Raw genomic sequence first — 18619 nt, forward strand, 5'->3', positions numbered from 1 at the left:
TGTTTTCACCTGGGTCCTCGTCTCAGAACTCCGAGCGTCAGGTTTCTGTGGCGAATGTCAATAAATCAAAAGTAGGGTTGCAGCTTGCAGAGCTAATGTCTTAAGCATGTTTTTATTTTAAGTAAAAAAAAACCCTTTGTGTTTGTGTCCTTTATAAAGTTTATATCTCCGCTACCTGGCATAACATTTTATGGCACACATGGCCCGGCCCAACAAGGTCTCATTTATATTAGATCCAGCCATTATAACAAATGAGTTTGACACCCTTGACCTAGAGGTTAAATCTTCTATGGAAAGGAGAGAAGGTCATAAAAAAACCCCTGCTGTTCAGCCACAAGTAGAGAGTTGCTTTAGAATTTCATGGTTCTGATTGCCTTTTAGGAGAATCACTGCATGCTGGTGTTTGCTTCTAGCCCTCTATCATGCCTGCTAAACTCATGAATCTCTCCTTATATATACTTGAATAGTGGGTGCCAAAGTTCTAATTCTAAAATGCACTCCCTTAGTGTATGGCTGATGGCACTGCTCCTCAGCATATATCGCCACCAATCAGAAGGCAAAGCCCGGGTCCCGCCCACACCACAACTGCTGCGACAACCTGGTCTTTTGCATATGGAAGCTGATTGGACTTCAGTCCATTCCACACCTCAAACTCCCCCCCCCCCGCAAGGCAGTTGGAATTTTCAGTTGCATAACATACCTCATAGGGGAGAGGAGAATGGGTAACAATGGTTACCACTCTCCAGGTGAGGGCTACAGATAACTCAAACATACAAATGCTCTTCAGGTAGCAGAGATCAGTCCCTCTGGAGAAAACAGTGGACTCTGTCATTAAACCCTGCTGAGGTCGCCACAGGAAACTGACACTGTTTGCCCAAAGCCAGAGCACTCTCCAAGAGCCTCTTTCTAGATCCCGTTGTATTTATTTCCGCAACGGGCATTATTTCTAGTTTGTAAATAAAGAGATCAAAGTCACCCCAAATCTCCAGTGCTGTCTTCCAAGGGAACTTCTGCTTGTATATGCCTATGCTGAATTATTTCTCACTACTTGGATAAGGAAGAGTGCAAAGCAAAGCATAGCCATGTGTCCAACAGTAGAGGCCAAGCAGTGTCCATGTTGAACTATAAGAAAACATTCTCAATCACTAATACAAGAGCTGCTCTTCAGTGAAATGAAATTCGTAAACATAAGCTGCTCCTCCTATCTCCTGATCCTTCTTAGGCTTGCCTTTTATGGGGGTCATAAGCGCTCAGTTCTGGAATCTGTCTTCAGTTACTCAGACATGCAAATAATGGGCAGACAAAGCTATGGGGCAAATGAAGAGTGTGGCTAAGTGTGCATGGAATGATTTCCTTTGGCCATAACCAAAGCTTGAACACAGTGAAAATCTATTCGTATCTGGCAGTGTGACTGGTGAAAAGAGATACATTTATGTGAAGTGTTAAATATGCAACTCAACAACAAAGTAAGTAACAAAGTGAATCAGCTTTATTGAGAACGAGAACTTCCAAAGATCACACAGCAACAGACGACACACCACAACAAATAGTGGAGCATAGCTCCTTTTAAACTCTCCTGGGCCACGCCCTTACATAGTTAACGTCCAATCACATTGCATAGATAACAACCAATCATTTGTCTTCCCTCCAGCACAGTCTTACATTTCATTGGTCACATAACATGCTTCAGCCAATGGTGTTGTTCCAGATTACAATCCGGTTGAGGTTTCAAGCTTTACATTGTGTTTCAATGGTAAAGACACAACATGAAGTAAACAGACTGTGTATTTTAGGCTGTTCTGAAAATGGAGGGGAGGATTGCATATGACAGACCTCTTACATTAGCCTTCTTTAGAACACTGCTCTTTGCAATAGAGAATTAATATTTTGAAAAATATGAGATTTGCCTCACCATTCCTTAAAGATGTCTTTTAGTATGTTGAGGGGACCTCTAGTGGTAATGCTATAAAAAATTCCTAACACCTACAGAAGAGAGCTTGGTGTTGGGGCATTAATTATCCAGTAACATGAAAGATAACAGCATCCTTTAAGATTTGTGATACATATGTGAATGTTTATATATGTATAATTTTATATCTAACTCATATGCACCAGCCCAATTCCAGATAATATTATAAAGAGGCAGAATCTTCAAATTGTTGAGCATTTCCAGAAATTTGACACAAGCATTAATTTTCCTATTCATAGCATTGTAGTGCAATCTTCCTGTCCTTTCCCAACTCAAAAGACTGATGGGGGAAAAAAAGAGAAAAATAGTGATGGGTGAGCTCCTGTCTCTAGTTCCAGCTCCTGCCAACCTAGCAGTTCGAAAGCAAGAAATTGCAAGTAGATAAATAGGTACCACTTCGGTGGGAAGGTAACAGCGTTCCGGGCGCCTTGGTGTTTAGTCATGCCGGCCACATGACCACGGAAACGTCTTCGGACAGCGCTGGCTCTTCGGCTTTGAAACGGAGATGAGCACCGCAACCCTAGAGTCGGATTCGACTGGCTTTCGAGCAAGGGAACCTTTACCTTTACCTTTTTACAAAAGAATAATGCCTATAAAATATAGAAGTGTATATTTTAATATTGTAAAATGTAATTTGACTGGTCTTAATTAACAGACTGTTTTGCTTCGGAAGTTTACTAAGAAGTTACATTCAAATAGGGTGGGTGGTTTTTTGGGGGGAGGGCATATGATCCAGAAGGAAGTTTGCGCATGTATAGTTCTGACCAGAGCGGTGAGAAACCCAAGTCCTAAAAGAATAACGTACTATGATTTTTTTAATACAAACATTCTAAATTCTTGAGTTACAATTTATACATCAATCTCATTATCGTACAGGCATCTTTTCCTTGTAGACATCTTAACCAGGCTTACGCACTCTGAGGCCAAAACGTGGAGTGCCCTCTCTTTACACCTCTACGAACAGAAGGGGGACAGGCATTTGGGGCTGGGAGGGGAACCACAGGGCTCGGCTGGAACCGGGAGGAATAATTCCTCCCCTGCGTCCCTGTCCTGATGTACACTGTTCTGCAGGAAGCAGCACAAAGGCTACGGGCTTCTTTCCAACAGGGCAACCCTGAAGAAGGTCCTCCGGGAAACCCATCTGCCTTTTGCTGCAATGAGCCCTTACGGCCACCAGGGGCTGCTGGTTCTGCAGGTGGGAGGTGGAAAGGTTCGGCCGCAGAAACCGCCGGGGAAGAAAGGGGCGGGACAACGGCAGCGGCTCCGCTTGTTCGCCATTGGCTCCGCTCGAGGTTGCACGCGCGTCGACGTGCGCGAGCCTCGCGCACCGTGCGGTCGGCGCGGCGAGCCTCTGTTCCAGCGGCCGCGTCGCTGATGTGGGGATGATGGTCCCGGCTGGCCTATGGGCTGCCTGGACTGGGCCGAAGACGAGCCGGAGACGCTGCCTGTAGGGGGCGTCCTCCACGCTTCAGTCCCTCCCCTTGCCCTCTGCCCGAGGGCTGCGTGGGGCCAGGCTCCCTCTGCCGTCCTGGCAGGTAAGTCGGTGGGGCGGGTGCCCCTTCGCCCCTTCCCCCGGCTTAGTTTGGAGAGACGGGGGAAGTCGCCTAGTGTCCAAACCGGAAGTGTTACCTGCTTTAAGCGCCGCCCTTTAAAGGGGGGTGCGCCGGGCTTCGCCTCGACCTGTCCCTCGCAGGCTCTTGCCGTCCCGAAGCAGAGGCCTCCACGGGGAGCCCCACTGCAATGGGCACCTGCTGCGGAGATGCCCTCTTTTCTTTAGCCCGTGTCTAGTATAGCTCTCCGGGGAAGGATTGCACTCGAACAATCAGATTACATTTGTGTGTATTTGTCCCAAACGAGGATTGCCAGCCAGCTGTCACTCAAGGATCAGTGGCGAGCAAGACAGTTCTGTCCCAAATTGTAAGGCTTGTGGAGTAGATGAAACGATGGCAGTGGGATCATCAGCGTGCCTACACAGTAATAAGGAGCACTAGCTTATTACTACCCGGTAACTGTTTAGGATTGCTGCCATGGCATGCAGGGACCCATCTCTGTCCAGCGCTCAGGATAGCGGGCTAATTTGGAGTTTTCATTTGCATTATACAGATGGGCAACCTTGTTATTGGGAAAGGGCTGGACACCATCTAGACAGAGATGCTGTAGCTTTGTCCCATGTCCTAGGCAAGAACAATGAGGAAGAATAACAGGGTGTGTGAGAACAAAGTTTGAGTCTGGTGGCACATTTAAGACCCAACAAATTTAAATCCTGGGCATAAGTTTTTGTGGTCCACAATAATAATTTTTTGGTATGTGACTCGAGCCCCTGAAGAATTTATTTCATAAACAGGGTTACATATACTGTGCAGCTTGCAAAAGAGAAACTGGGGCGAACACCAAATAGGTTTCTTTGTGTAAAGGAATATTTACAAACATGAAACATAAATAACATAACATGAATTTTGTCTTCTTAAAAATGCAGTGATCAAAGCAAATTCATGTAAATTACAATTGTAGTTGTTCAGACAGACTAGGAGCAGATGTTTTTTTAATCTTTTTGTTTCTTTCTCTTTTGAAGCAGATGAGTTTTTAAGAGGGATTTATAGCTGGGAGGACACATTGGTTTGTAGATTATGTAGATTATAGCATTCATAGTGAAGCAGTGCCCATCTGTGGATTTTTATTTTTATTCTATTTTTAGCCCACCCTCCCCTGTATAGCAGGGGTCAGGGCAGGTAACAACATTCATACATTCAATAATAAGATAAAATATTAACAGTTCTACAGTACAGCAACGACACAGATTGAGTTTAAAGAGTTCAATTCATTAACAAAAAGTAAGTGTACTTTGGTTTTGACTACAGGGGAGGGAGGGCTATAAATTGAACTTATAAATAAATAAATACATACACTGTTTTTGACAATGAAAATGCTCTATAAAATTCACGATTATATTCTCATGTGTTTAAGCAACTCACAGCTCAGTTTCAAAGTTCCCCCTCTTCAATTATATAAGCACACTAATATGAAAATAGTCTCATGCCTGTATAGAGGTGCTTCTGGGATAATCTCATTTATGATTGAACTTGTTATTCTAATTGAGGTACAATACCTGTGTTTGGAAAGCTGTGAATATGCAACATGAAGGAAAAATAGCAGCTAATGCTGTGGGTAATACTGTGTATTAATCGGCCTGTACTTTTGTATATACAGCTCTTTGTTTAAAATAGAATGAATATCCAAACAAGGCCTAGCAAAATTGGGGATGGGACCAAATTATTCCAATGGCGGTGAATAATTGACCAAAAAATTATTTATTCCCCATATATATATGCTGAGCCTAGAATATGGAAATAAAAATTGTTTTGAAAAGTATAGTGTTCTGCTGCCTCGTGTCTTATCAACATGCTTTTTGTTGCTTTAAATATGATTACTTTCCTATAACTAGCACTTCACTATAGGACTGTTTGCAAGCATCAAATCCATGTCTACATTGTCTTAAATTCTGGGATTCGCTGTGAGTGTGATGACCACATACAAATCTATTCTGCTATCTGTCACAGTATTGTGTGTAGAAAACATGCCATGGTGAAGTGGCTGCCGGGAGGGCAGTCACAGATTGTTGGGGAGAATCTGAGTCTGCCTATGATGAAGGCAGCTGTTCTGAATGGGTGCACCCCAAAGAAATAAAGATGATCTTTGTAGGCCCCTGAAGCACTTTCTGCTCCAGTGAGGCTCTTGGGAAGAGATGCTTTGGAGAAGGACGTGGGTGCCAGGGAACACACTGGAAGGTGTCACATTAGAGGCTAAGCTAGTTGTGAGGATCAATTGGGGGAAGGGAGAGAGTAAACTTTGCAAGCTGCCCTGAGCTTTTTGGAGAAGAGTGGGATAAAAATCTCATAAAAAGTCTAAAGCACCTGTCCCCTTTTGGTTAACATAATCCCCCCCCCCCCAAGAAAGGGAATCGTGCCAGGTGTTCAGCTTGTTTTGTAACATGCCAGTCTTGAAAAGTCAATAATAATAATTATGTGCTATCAAATTGCAACCAACTCCAAGGCAATAAATGAGCAGAGGTTGTTTGCCAGTGTCTTCTTCTGCATAAAAAAACCAGTCTTCCTTCTGCATAAAAAAACCAGTCTTCCTTGGTAGTCTCACATCAAAGTACTAACCTTGGCCAACTCTTCTTAGCTTCCTATCTCTGAGATAACTGGGTTAGTCAGGGCTTTTCAAGTCTGCTAGTTTATATTTAACATACCCAATGAAACATGTATAAGATGCTTGCCTAGAGACAGTTTTCATCCAGTCCAGAACTGAGTGTGGCAAGTGCTGTGTGACTTCTAACACTCCTTTTTAAATAGCATCTCTCCATTGCTGATTCTGAAGCAGATTAGCATGAAATGTGGGAGCTGCTATTTGCAAATGAAAGTTAGAAGCCCTGTTGTACTCATGTAACTCTGTCCACAGTCTTTAATAGGCCTTGCTGGGTTAGGCTCATTGTGAGAAGGTAAACCCAACTGAAAACAATGAGACTTAATCCCATGCAATTTCATTTAGAATCTTGTTACATAAAGTGTATGTGCAAACTAGAGAGTGCAGGTCCACCCTTGCTGAGGTTGGCTTGCGCTCACCTTCATTCACAAACAACACTTTGCTTCCAAATACAATGCTGGCTACTTTGCTTTTTCCTCCCCAACATGCTTCATGCTAGCAATCCATCTTTAATTATTTGAAGTGTCTTGCATGGTTTTTTTTTGCTGTCTTGTATCTTTGGGGGGGGGGGATTAGACTTGAAACTCTTGAGTGGAAGAGTTGGCATATTGCATGGGCCAGCACAGTTGAGTTCTGCTGGGAAGCGGCAGAACTGGTTCTTCCTGGATGCAGTTTTGCCAGACTAATTCTATATGTGACCAAAATAGGGAGAATGCAGTTCCACAATGGCTTGACAGCTGTGATATATATATAACCATAACCCTATATATATATATAGCCATACACCCTGTGAGGAAGAGTGTAATTTTTGCTAAGTGTTTTTGGATAAATAGAGAGGACTTCTGCTACATCAGACTGATGGTCTCTTCCCGTATGTTCCCTCAAGAGCACCGAGATTGGGGAATCTCCATCGCCTTGAAGTTCCAGGCCCCCGAGTTGTGATCAGAGCTAGGGCGTTTTCGGTGGTGGCTCCTGCCTGGTGGAATGAGCTCCCAGAGGAGATCCGGGCCCTGCGGGACCTAGTACAGTTCCGCAGGGCCTGTAAGATGGAGCTCTTCCACCAGGCCTTTGGGTAGGAGCCGCCGCCGCCGCTATACCACCATTGTGATGTTCCATCCATCTACCGTACCCTGGGGTGGGGGGTAGATGTCGCCCGAAAACTGTGGGGGAGGACTGTTCCTGACATTTCCGCTATTAAGAACGCTAACTGCAAATGGGGGTTGCTGTGTATTGTGTATAACGCATATAGATCTGTGTATAATGTATGTAGATTGTAGCACCAAATTTTATTGTATATATTACTGTTTTATTGTTACAAACTTTTAAAATTGTTGTTAGCCGCCCTGAGCCTCTGAGTAGGGCGGGATAGAAATCCCAAAAATAAATAAATAAAATAAATAACCCAATGCTATAAATGCTGAAACAGCGAGTGCTGAATTCTTTTCATATCTGTCTCATTTCACTTGCTACACCTGTTTTTTCTCTTAATGCATCAACACCCCCCCCCCAAGTTGGTAGAAAGAAAATGTAAGTGGAGGAAAGGTACTCTTGTGGTGAGTGGAGGAAAGGTACTCTTGCTTACCATTACTCTGCTCTTTTATAGCTATTCAGGGTGATTTTATACCTTGTTTTGCACCCAACATTTAGTTCCAGTGACTGTGCTACTTGGTGATTTTTAAAAAAACAAGATACCAAGGATTGAACACGGGATATTAGACTGGTAACATGTGTTCTGTTGCTGAGCTAACAGCTAAATGGATAATCTCCAAAGCTCAACTTCCTTGGTTAATTCTGTACATATTGCATAACGGGGGTCCTGAAGGCTATGTATTTCTTTGTGGTGTGAGAGCAAAGCATTCAAATATAAACTGTGAGTCTGTCCCTAATTCTTAGAATCTTCAATGCTTGAGTAAAGAATTATAATTTGGGGAGGTGCAGTACCGCTTCAAATTGTAGGTTCATAACTTCTGCCTACTCTGCGGAATCTATTTGTTTCAGAATATCATGCTTCATTCTGAGGCTTCTTCCAAGCAATAGTTATTTGAGCCATTAAGTCAACTTTGTGGTTGCAGCTGTTGAAAAGTCTCTGGAGCCTAATTTGAATTAGAGAAAGCTCTATGGTTTCAAGAGGGAGGGGATTTGATGCTATGTATTGTATTTTTCTTTCCTCCAGAATCAGCCCTTCCCTTCTCTCTTCTTCACTGCTATTCATGGATTCAACTGTCACTTTTCTTCCTCTTCTCCTTATTCCTGTGTGTTACATTGAGATAAAGTGAATGAAGCCTCCTAAGCAATAGCCAGGAAGTTGTTTAAATGACTTTGTAAATAGTTATTAAACCTTCCTTCCCTTCGTATTTTGTGTGTGTGCTTACCAGCCTGGAAGTTATGGTGACTTCTGGCGACCCCTAGTGGGGCTAGAAGAGGTGGCTTGATTGCCTGTCTCTGTCCTGGTCCTGGTATACCTTGGAGATCTTCCTTCCTAGTACTTGCCACGGTCTGTCCTGTTTAGTTTCTGAGATTGGACTTGCCTGGGCTATTCAGGTCAGGGCTTAAACGTTGCTTTCTTGTGCTTTGCAGAAATTTCTCCACTCTGGATTAATTCACAGACGCTGCTATTTATCTCTAAGTAGGTGGAATATCCTGTACTTGGTGAGTGCAGGGGTATTACCCTGACAGGAGGATTTCTTTTTCCTCACTAACAGCCGTATTCTCTACCACCTGTGACTTCTGGTCAGTCTTGCTTCCAAGCACAACTGAAGGTCACTGGTTTTGACCTTTTGACCAGTACCTGACAAAGGGTGCTTTGACTCTTGAAAGTTTGGTGGAAAGTGCCATCAAATCATAGCAACCCTAGAGTTCCTTCCTTAGCCCATCCAACTACTAGCCAGGGCTGACTCTGCTTAGCTTCTGAGACAGGCTTGGCCATCCAGTTCAGGGCAAAAGCTTATACCCTGGGAACCTTGTTGCTCTTTAAGGTGCTACTGGTCCCAAATTTTACTCTCCTACTGCGGACCATCACAGCTACCCATCTGAAACTGGTATTGTTGATCCTTGAACTGTCTTCATACTTTAGGGAATGGTGTTTCCTTCTTAGTTCACTTTGTAACACTGTGCCCCAAGTCCTGTTCTTTACATATCTGAGGATGGCTATGGCATGGGGTAGAGTCTTTTTAGTAATAGCGCTCACTGGGGAATACGTTTCCTAAGGAAAGCTGCTACTGTCATTTTGGTGGATCACAAAGCTTTTCTAGTTTGTAAAGGCTCTGACTGACTATACAGTTGACGGTGTTTTTAACTTGCTGCTTGGATTCTAAGGTCCCTTGCGGTCGGCACTTTTGCTTGTGGAAGGGTGATTTTCTGACAGTTCTCCACTCTCACTTCAGCCCCTCCACTTGATCCTCTTAGGGTTTCTGGAAGTCTGTTGGCCCTTAGGGGCACAGCTTCCTGGGCCATGGACTACTGCAGAAGAGCAGGGTGGGGAGGAGTTCTGCTTGGACGGCATAGGGTCCAGGTCAGCTCTTTCTTCTGTTAGCCATGATTGTCAGTTGGGACCTCCATGTTCAGTGGTAATGCCTTCTGAATATCAGTTGCTGGGGGCAACAACAGGGGCAAGGCTTAGAGCCATACCCTTATCGGGGATCTGGTTGGACACTGTGGGATATGGATTGCTGGTCTGATCCGACAGGACTCTCCTTATCTTTTGTTTGTTTGTCTTTGGTTTTTAGGTTTTACTGTTTCACAAATGTTTTATTTTTTATGTTTTGTTGCCACATTGTAAATAAATTTGTTTTAAAATGTAGTTTAAAATGCCTGAAATAAATATAGCTTGTACTAAAATTCTTATACTTTTCTACAGACCATCTTAAATTATGTGGAAATGGGGCAGTGGTGATGATTCAGCCCCTACATCTGGAGTAAGTACTGTAAAAAAATGCTTTGACATTTGGCTGTATTCTGTAAATGTGATTCACAATACAATAATTGTCAATGTCTTCAGCTTTACAAATAAGAATTTTATTAATTTTAAAGTCTGTTACATCTCAAATGTTTGACTTATGACTTACTGTCCCCAGTCTAACTTGTTTTCATTTAACGCCGCAGCTGCTTTACTGTGTATCTTCTGTAATCTTTAAAAAAGTGATGAAGTATTTAGGACTGTGCATGATAGCCTTTTAAAGAAGCATAACAGTAGGCAAATTTTAGTGTGTGAGAGACATACAGCCAGAAGATTGACAGGTTTCAGCTTCCTTAAAACAACATGCCCAACCCCTGGCTGCTGCATGCTTGCTTATACAAATCAGACCAGGCAACACAGAAATAATGTTATGTGTAACTTCTAGAATGCTGCTTCTTTGCGTAAGGCAAAAATGTACAAGTATTTAGATTTCAGTTTTTAAAGCACAGATTCTCTAGGACAGTGGCTTAATATGCTTAAAAGTGTTTCATCAGTACTCATGTAGGTGCAGGGGGTAGTTCCAAGTACATAGTAAAAAGGTAACGGTTTCCCTTGCTCAAAAGCCAGTTGAGTCCGACTCTGGGGGGGCGGTGCTCATCTCCGTTTCCAAGCCAAAGAGCCAGCGTTGTCCGAAGACATGTTCGTGGTCATGTGGCCAGCATGACTAAACGCCGAGGCACACAGAATGCTGTTACTTTCCCACCGAAGTGGTACCTATTTGTCTACTTGCAATTTCTTGCTTTCAAACTGCTAGGTTGGCAGGAGAAGTACATAGCAGGTCCTGCTATTTCCACTGGAGATCTCACAGTGGGGCAGAAGATCTCACAGTTTATATCAGTTCCAACTTCAGAAATTACTGAGTTGGGTCACTTATTCTTAAACAATCTGTAAAGGTTTCTCCACAGTGGTCATGGATATTGAAATATAGAAAATGTTACGTTCCAAAACTGTATGAGCTTGTCTTGCACCTTTGTTGCTGTTGATAAATTAACTCTGATATCTTTTAGGCTCATGGGACTTCCAAAGCAGCAAGCATGTCAGTGGCCGATTTGACCGAACAGCTGGCCCAAACTAAACAGCTGGTAGTACAGCTCAAGGAACTTATCAAGGAAAAGGATAATGAGCTACACAGTTATAAGCAACAGTTAAAGGTATTTGTTTGTATATATTGTAAAAATGAGTTTCTTTTATCTCTGTGCAGTGATCTTCTGTCCTAAATGCTGGATTAACAACTGTTATTTCAAAACTGGATTCCTAAACAGTGATCATAATTAGCAGGTGCATCTCCCTTTTAATTTATTTTAACTTTCTATAAATTGCCAGATTTGGTTGTCACTCAAAATGCAAATGTTTCCCAAGTGAGAACAGATGCTGTTATAAGCCTAGGGTTAAAATTACCCTTTCCAAATTGGTGACTGTAATGCACTGTTGGACCTAATGCCACCTGTCTTGGAGCTGAAGTTCTTTTAGTGCAAAAATTAGCCTGGTATTTGGGTTTTTTAATGTATTTATGTCTTCATCTGTCTTTAATAGCTGCAATTAAATTGTATGTGCAGATTGCATTTTCAGTTAAAAACAAGCTCTTAATAATCTTTAGGAAGAAAAAGAAGCCTTTGAAGCTAATATTTCCAAATTAAAGCTGCAAAACAAAGCCAAAGTAACATCATTAAATTCACAATTAGAGGACCTTAAGAAGCAGTTATCAGGAGCTGGTACACAAGAAGGAAAACCAGAACAAAAAAGAGTGAGTTTTAATTTCAAAATTTCAGTCTGACTTGAAGGTTTTGGCCTTAATTGTATGTGTGTTTATGGAACAGCTACCCCCCCCCATAAAAAGTTGCTGCTTTTGTTAAGTTGTTATTTCTGTTGAAGTTGCTTATTAACATGTGAGCTGTCTTTTCAGTAGTGGACAATGTTGTAGAGAAATCACACCACCAGAGTGTGTTTGCTTGCTATGTGATTCTGTCTTTGTGTATGTGTCCCATATTTAGATATAAACATAATAGTCCAATAGTATGTATTTACTCAGAAGCAAATTTCATTGCAGTTAATTGGACTATTTCCTTTGTAAATGTGATTAGGATGATAGATCAGCCATATTGGTGCTCCTGCTACAGCCCTGGTCAGTTTGTGAAATCCAGAACCTGATTAATCTCTTCCCTTCTGTGAACCCTGCAATGCTCCTTGGTTTACCAAGGAGCTTTTGGTTATAAAGCGGTTAGGTGCGCAAGTGGAAGAAAACTCAAAAGTAATATGATCAAATATGGGTGAGAGCACACTATCATGCCTGTTCTGTGGCAATGATGGCAATGAAGTGAACTCCCTTCACTCACATCCACTGTGACTAAGATTTCATCATTGGCTCCAATCAGTCTTAATGCCATAGGAGCAGAGTCTGGTCCCAGTTGTATGGATGATGTTCAGTTGGAGAGGCCTGATGAACTGGATAAGATGCTTAGAAGTGTATGGCGCGTCAGCTCTAGACTCGAGCCTGTGTGACTGTTAGTGTCAAGCTGGGCTGGGTTGGTCAAGTGGATCCAGGAGGTAATAAATGCTTCTCTGTGGTAAGGTGTAGTTTTGATGGTCTTGCAAAAGTCATGAGGCCCTCGCTAAAAAAGGTAAGGTGTAGTTTTGATGGTCTTGCAAAAGATAGTCACGAGGCTGTCCCTGGAGCACACTGACCTAAACAACTACTATCTGTTAGCCAGCATTCAATTTTGGGGCAAAATGCTCAAGCGGATGGTAGCTATGCAGATTCAGGTGGTCTCCAAGGAGACACATTTTCTAAACCCATTTCAGTTTGGATTCAGATATGGGTTTACGACAGAAACAGCCTTGGTTGTGTTGATTGATGATTTTTGATGGGAGAGTGATGGGGAATTTGTCCCTGTTGATTTTCCTGGACCTGGGTTAGCGGCTTTTGATACAACAGACATGCTATTCTTCTGGAAAACCTGGGAATAGGCAGTACTGTGTTTCTGTGGTTCTGCTCTTACTTAACCATCTGATTCTAGAAGGTAGCGCTGGGAGCTACTGCTTGGCCCTGCGGCATTTATGCTATGGGGTGCCACAGGAAACCACCTTGTCCTGCACCCTGTATAACATCTATGTGAAACTGCTGGGAGAGATCACCACGGGATCTGGAGTAAGTTGCTACCAATATGCAGATAACTCCTAGGTCTGTTTTGCCTTAACTGTTGAGTCAGAGGGGTCTGTGGAAGTCCTGAATGGGTGCCCAGAGATGGTAATATAATGGATGAGGGCCAATAGATTGAAATTCAGTCCAGACAAGACTGGGGTGCTGTTAGACAATAAAGGAGCTCCTTGACGACTGCTGCATCAGGCTCCCATGGAGGAGGTTTCACTCTCTGTGAAGGAGCTGGTTCATAGCTTGGGGGCTGCTGGATCCTGGCCTGCAGCTGGAGGCTCAGGTCTTCTCTGTGGCAACTTTTAGCAGCTTCATCTGATATACCAGCTATAACCCTTTCTCTAAAAGCATGATCTGGCCATGGGGATCCATGCTGTACTTAGATTACTGTGATATGCTGTATGTGGGGCTACCTTTGAAAACTGTCCAGAAACTTCAGGTGATCCCAAATGCAGCAGCCAGCTTGCAGTCAGGGATTGGTTATAAAGATGATGCTACCCCATATTGAAAGATCTGTACTGTTTACCCATCTGTTTCCAGGCAAAGTTCAAAGTTCTGGTTCTTACCTTTAAGGCCCTAAGTAGCTTAGAAGCAGGGAGTGTTTCCTTACACACTGTCCAGCCCACCAGTTCAGATATTCCTTTCAAGCTCTGCTCTACATGCCGCCACCATTAGAGCTGAGGCAGGTGGTAACCAGAGATTGGGCTTTTTCAGCAGTGGCACCTTGCCTGTGGAATGCCTTCCCCTTCAGAGCCAGTTTGGTGTAGTGGTTAAGTGTGCGACTCTAATCTGGGAGAACCGGGTTTGATTCCCCAGTCCTCCACTTGCAGCTGCTGGATGACCTTGGGCAAGCCATAGTTCTGTCAGAGCTGTTCTCTCAAGGACAGTTCTGGAAAGAGCTCTCTCATCCCCACCTACCTCACAGGGTGCCTGTTGTGGGGAGGGGAAAGGAAAGGAGTTTGTAAACCACTCTGAGACTCCAAGTGAAGGGGAGGGTATACACCCAATCTCTTCTTCTTCTTCAGGGTTGCCTGGTGCCTATATCACTACTCTCTTCTATGCCTCAGGCCAAACATTTCTTTTCACCCAGGCTTTTAATTAAGGGATTTGATCTCTTAACATTTCATAGACTGCTTTCAGCTTAATAATTGAAGCTGCTCAAAGTTTTATGTTTGTTTTATGCTCTGCCTGGGTTTTGAATGTTGGGTTTTAATTGTTAATTTTATGGTATTTTATGTTTTTATTATGTTTGATTTTTGTAGGCCACCATGGGCACATTCCCTGGAGGGACAGCATAGGAATTTTCTAATAAATAAATGGCCTAACTATTTTGTAAATGTTTCTAATGTTTTTAGATTACCTTCTGCTATTATTAAATTTCCAGTCATAAATAATAATTTAATTGTTAATCTCTTTTTACTTCCATAAGCTGCATTCCATAACTTGTTTAAGGAGAAAAAAAAGTGAATACTTCCCTGAAGGGCTCAGGGCGGTGCACAACAGGGTAAAATACAAATCAGTTCATTTCCAGTTTACAGTAAAATCAGCAGTACTAGTTGATGGCATAAAATTGCACTTTGTTCCCTCCCTCCCTCCCTCAGGCGGATCAGTAACTGGTTATAAAGGGTAAAGGTAAAGGTTCCCTTGCTCGAAAGCCAGTCGAATCCGACTCTAGGGTTGCGGTGCTCATCTCCGTTTCAAAGCCAAAGAGTCAGCGCTGTCCGAAGACGTTTCCGTGGTCATGTGGCCAGCATGACTAAACACCAAGGCGCACGGAACGCTGTTACCTTCCCACTGAAGTGGTTCCTGTTTATCTACTTGCAATTTCTTGCTTTCAAACTGCTAGGTTGGCAGGAGCTGGAACTAGAGACGGGAGCTCACTCCGTCATGCAGCACCCGGGTCTCGAACTGCTGAACTACCGACCTTCCACAGCCTGCAGTTCAGCGTCTTAACCACTTGAGCCACTGCAGCTCTGGTTATGGTTATGGAGGAGGCCAAAGTGAGAGCCACAATGTGGACTATTACTGTCCTCAACCATAGGCCCGGTGGAACATCTCTGTTTTGCATGCCATGCAGAACTGAGCTAGGTCCTGCAGGGTACAGATGTCACCAGGTAGAGAGTTCCATCAGGCTGGGGCCAGGTTCAAAAAGGCCCTGGCTCTGATCGAGGCCAGCCAGACATCTCTTGGGCCAGGGACCTAGGTCTTTGATCGAACGCAAGGCTCTTCGGAGAACATATCGGGAAAGACAGTCCTGCAAATACGCTGATCCCAGACTGTAAAGGGCTTAAAGGTCAGCAGCAGAACCTTGAAGCAGATCCAGTACTTGACTTGGAGCCAGTGAAGCGGGTAAAGCACAGGCTGTATGTGCATTGTCATCGGGGGTACCTGTAAGTACCCATGGTGCTGCATTCTAGACAAGCTGTAGTTTCTGGGGTAGCCCTGTGTAGAGCGAGTTGCAGTAATCCAGCCTTGAGGTGTCTGTTGCATGGATCACTGTGGCAAGGTCAGGGCTAGAGAGGTAGGGGGCCAGCTGCCTGACCTGGCGCAGTTGGAAAAATGCCAGCCTGGCAACATTCACCACTCGGGCCTCCATAGTTAAGGAGGGTTCCAGAAGCACATCCAGACTCTTGATGGTCGATGCCAGTGTTAGTGTCACACAGTCAAGAGCTGGGAATTGGCACCCTGACCTCGGATCACCCCCCCAGCCCCAGGACCTCCATCTTAGATAGATTCAGTCTCAATCAGCTCTGCTTCAACCACCCAGCCCCAGTCTCCAGTCCCGCAGCCAAATTAGATAGGGCGATGGTTGGCTGGCTGCCCATCATCAGATACAGCTGGGTGTCATCTGCGTACTGGTGACAGCTCAGGCTAAAACTCTGCACCAGCTGGGCAAGAGGGTGCATGTAGATGTTGAACAGCATAGGTGAGAGAATGGCCCCTTGGGGGACCCTGCCACCAAGGGGTGTTGGGGTGACACCCTCTCTCCAGCACTACTCTGTGTCCCCGACCCTGGAGGAATGAAGTAAGCCACTTCAAGGCTACTCCATGGACTCCTACATCGGCAAGGCGGTGGGCCAGCAGGTCATAGTCGACTGTGTCAAATGCTGCTGTCAGATCTAACAAGAGCAGCGCAGACCTGCCTGAGTCCAGCTGTCTGCGGAGATGGTTTGTGAGGGTGACCAGCACCCTCTCCGTCCCATGGCTGGGATGGAAGCTGGACTGGAATGGGTCTAAGGCTGATGTGTCCTCCAAGAAGCCCTAGAGCTGCTTGGCCACTGCTCTCTCAATCACTTTACTGAGGAACGAGAGGTTCGAAACTAGGTGGTAATTGGCCGGATCCGATGGGTCTAAAGATGGCTTCTTCAAGAGCGGTGTTACCATGGCTTAAGCCCCCTAGATAGACCCCTGAACTCAGGGGGCCACATATTCCTGTATCCCAGGAAGATTGATAATGTCCATAGGGGGCCATGTATTCCATCACCAATGGCTTTCACCAGCCTTGATGGATATGGGTCCAAGTGGCATGTGGTCGGCCTAACAGTACCAAGGATCTTGTTGACATCATCCTGAGAGAGTTGGCTAAAGTCGTCGAGCACCGAATCCAGAGATGGCCAAGGGGCCTTTGAAAAGTCATGATGACTGAAACCTCATGTTTGTGTTTGCCTGGGCAGTTTTAAATGGTTGATAAGATCTCATGAGACTACCTTGTGAACTTTTGGTTGTAGTTTTTCCATTTTTCAGCTGAAGAGGGAGGTAAAGAAGAGAAAATGAGGTGGAATGGAGAAAAGGAAAATGTTCTGGAGAGAGTGAGGATGTGGAGACTCAGAGGCTTGAAGGGGTAGTGGGAGGCTGTACAGGGTGACCACGGGACCACATGGGGGGTGGGGAGAGTGGCAGGACAGCCAGGAAGATTGGGTAAAGTGAGCAGATGAGGGGGAAATAGATTTGGAATCGATGTAGTAAAGGTAGAGATGGAGCAGGAAAGAAGACAGAGAGAAAGGAAACTCCCTATTGTTGTAAGTACTCACAGGTCTCTCTCTCTTGTAATCCTCTATTTAAAATTGTTTTTATTAATATATAATTCAGATTTCAGAGGTCAGATATTTTATTGCCCAGTTAGGTGAGTTGAAATGAAATCCTAAGAACAGTTCCTGGGTGTAAGCCCCACTGAGTACTGAAGAGAACTTTAAAACATGCATTGATTGAAAAAAATCATTTGTTTTATCAGAAGCTAAACTTTCAGATTTACTTTTTTAGGGCTGTAGAGATGGTGATCAGCATAATGCTGCTGCAAGTCGTGGAAAAATATTGGTACTTAAAAAGAAAATTGAAGAATTAGAAGCCCAAAATGCTCAAAAAGATGAAGAACTACAGGAAAAGGTATATAAGCTAGTAGTCATTTTTAATTAGTGTTGGCATTGTTGTGGGAGGATAAAATTTGCTTTTAGAGCACCACAGACACACACTTATCTGCAGAAAAGGACAGTAAAAGTACTTATTTGTATCCCAGGAAGGAAAAAAGGCAGGTATATGATGATCTGTGAGCTAACAGAAGGAAATTGAGTTGTGTTCGTCCTGTCATTTGGTCAAGCTGTCAGAGGTGCCAAGGTAGATCATTTTTAATTTCCCCGTTTGGCACTTGAACCTCCTTATCCAAACTTTCAAAGTGATTGGTCTAAAGCAGGCTTGGGGGAGGGGAACTTTAAGACTGCATCCCAAACTTTGTTGGGTGGAAAGGAAACTCCCCAGGTTGCAAGAGAATCTATATGTTAGACTGGTTTGGAGATTGGAGTCAAATACTGATATCTATTGCAAGCTTTGTCAGGCTATGTCAGAATGCGCCATCCTGAACCCATTCCTAGGAGAACAGTGGCGAGACATCTGCATATCTAATACAAACAAATCTAATAAATAAATAAATATAGGATCAGCTAGCCATCTTTGTAGAATTTGCCTAACTGGTCTGTCTACTGATTCTTCCCAATTATCTGTGCTTTCTTGGTTTTATGTGTAGTTGTTAAAAGTTTATTTTATTCACAGTCTTTTTGTGTGCACTGACTACCAAGAATCCCTTGTTAGCAGGGCCGCTGTGCTTTATACTGATCAAGTGCTGAATGTGGGCAGCTTAGATGAACACAAGGGGAGACAAGGGATGGGGGGACAGTTCACAGGTCTCAGTCTCTCTGTCTCTCTCTCTCTCTCACACACAAACTCCTGATGTTCAGGAGAGCTGGGGAAGCCGGAAGGGGGGATTCTTTTGATGGTGACAGCTTCTACAAGGGTAAGGGACTCCCTAAGTGAGGAGGGGGGGGGGATCTGTAAAAATAAAAGCATTAAAAAC

At 43.9% G+C, this 18619-nt stretch overlaps 1 protein-coding gene across 1 annotated transcript in view; it reads left to right on the forward strand.

Moving 5' to 3' along the window:
• The first annotated feature begins 3266 nt into the window (after positions 1-3266).
• The window catches only part of LOC107110129 (golgin subfamily B member 1-like), a 77931-nt gene continuing 62578 nt past the window's right edge, over positions 3267-18619 (forward strand). The window contains 5 exon segments of the mRNA XM_015410854.1: positions 3267-3504; positions 10029-10086; positions 11135-11278; positions 11725-11871; positions 17536-17658. Coding sequence (XP_015266340.1) covers positions 10042-10086; positions 11135-11278; positions 11725-11871; positions 17536-17658 — 459 coding nt within the window. The 5' untranslated portion in view covers positions 3267-3504; positions 10029-10041.

Source organism: Gekko japonicus, unplaced genomic scaffold (assembly GCF_001447785.1).
Source record: "Gekko japonicus isolate JY-2015 unplaced genomic scaffold, Gekko_japonicus_V1.1 scaffold65, whole genome shotgun sequence".
Lineage (NCBI taxonomy): Eukaryota > Metazoa > Chordata > Lepidosauria > Squamata > Gekkonidae > Gekko > Gekko japonicus.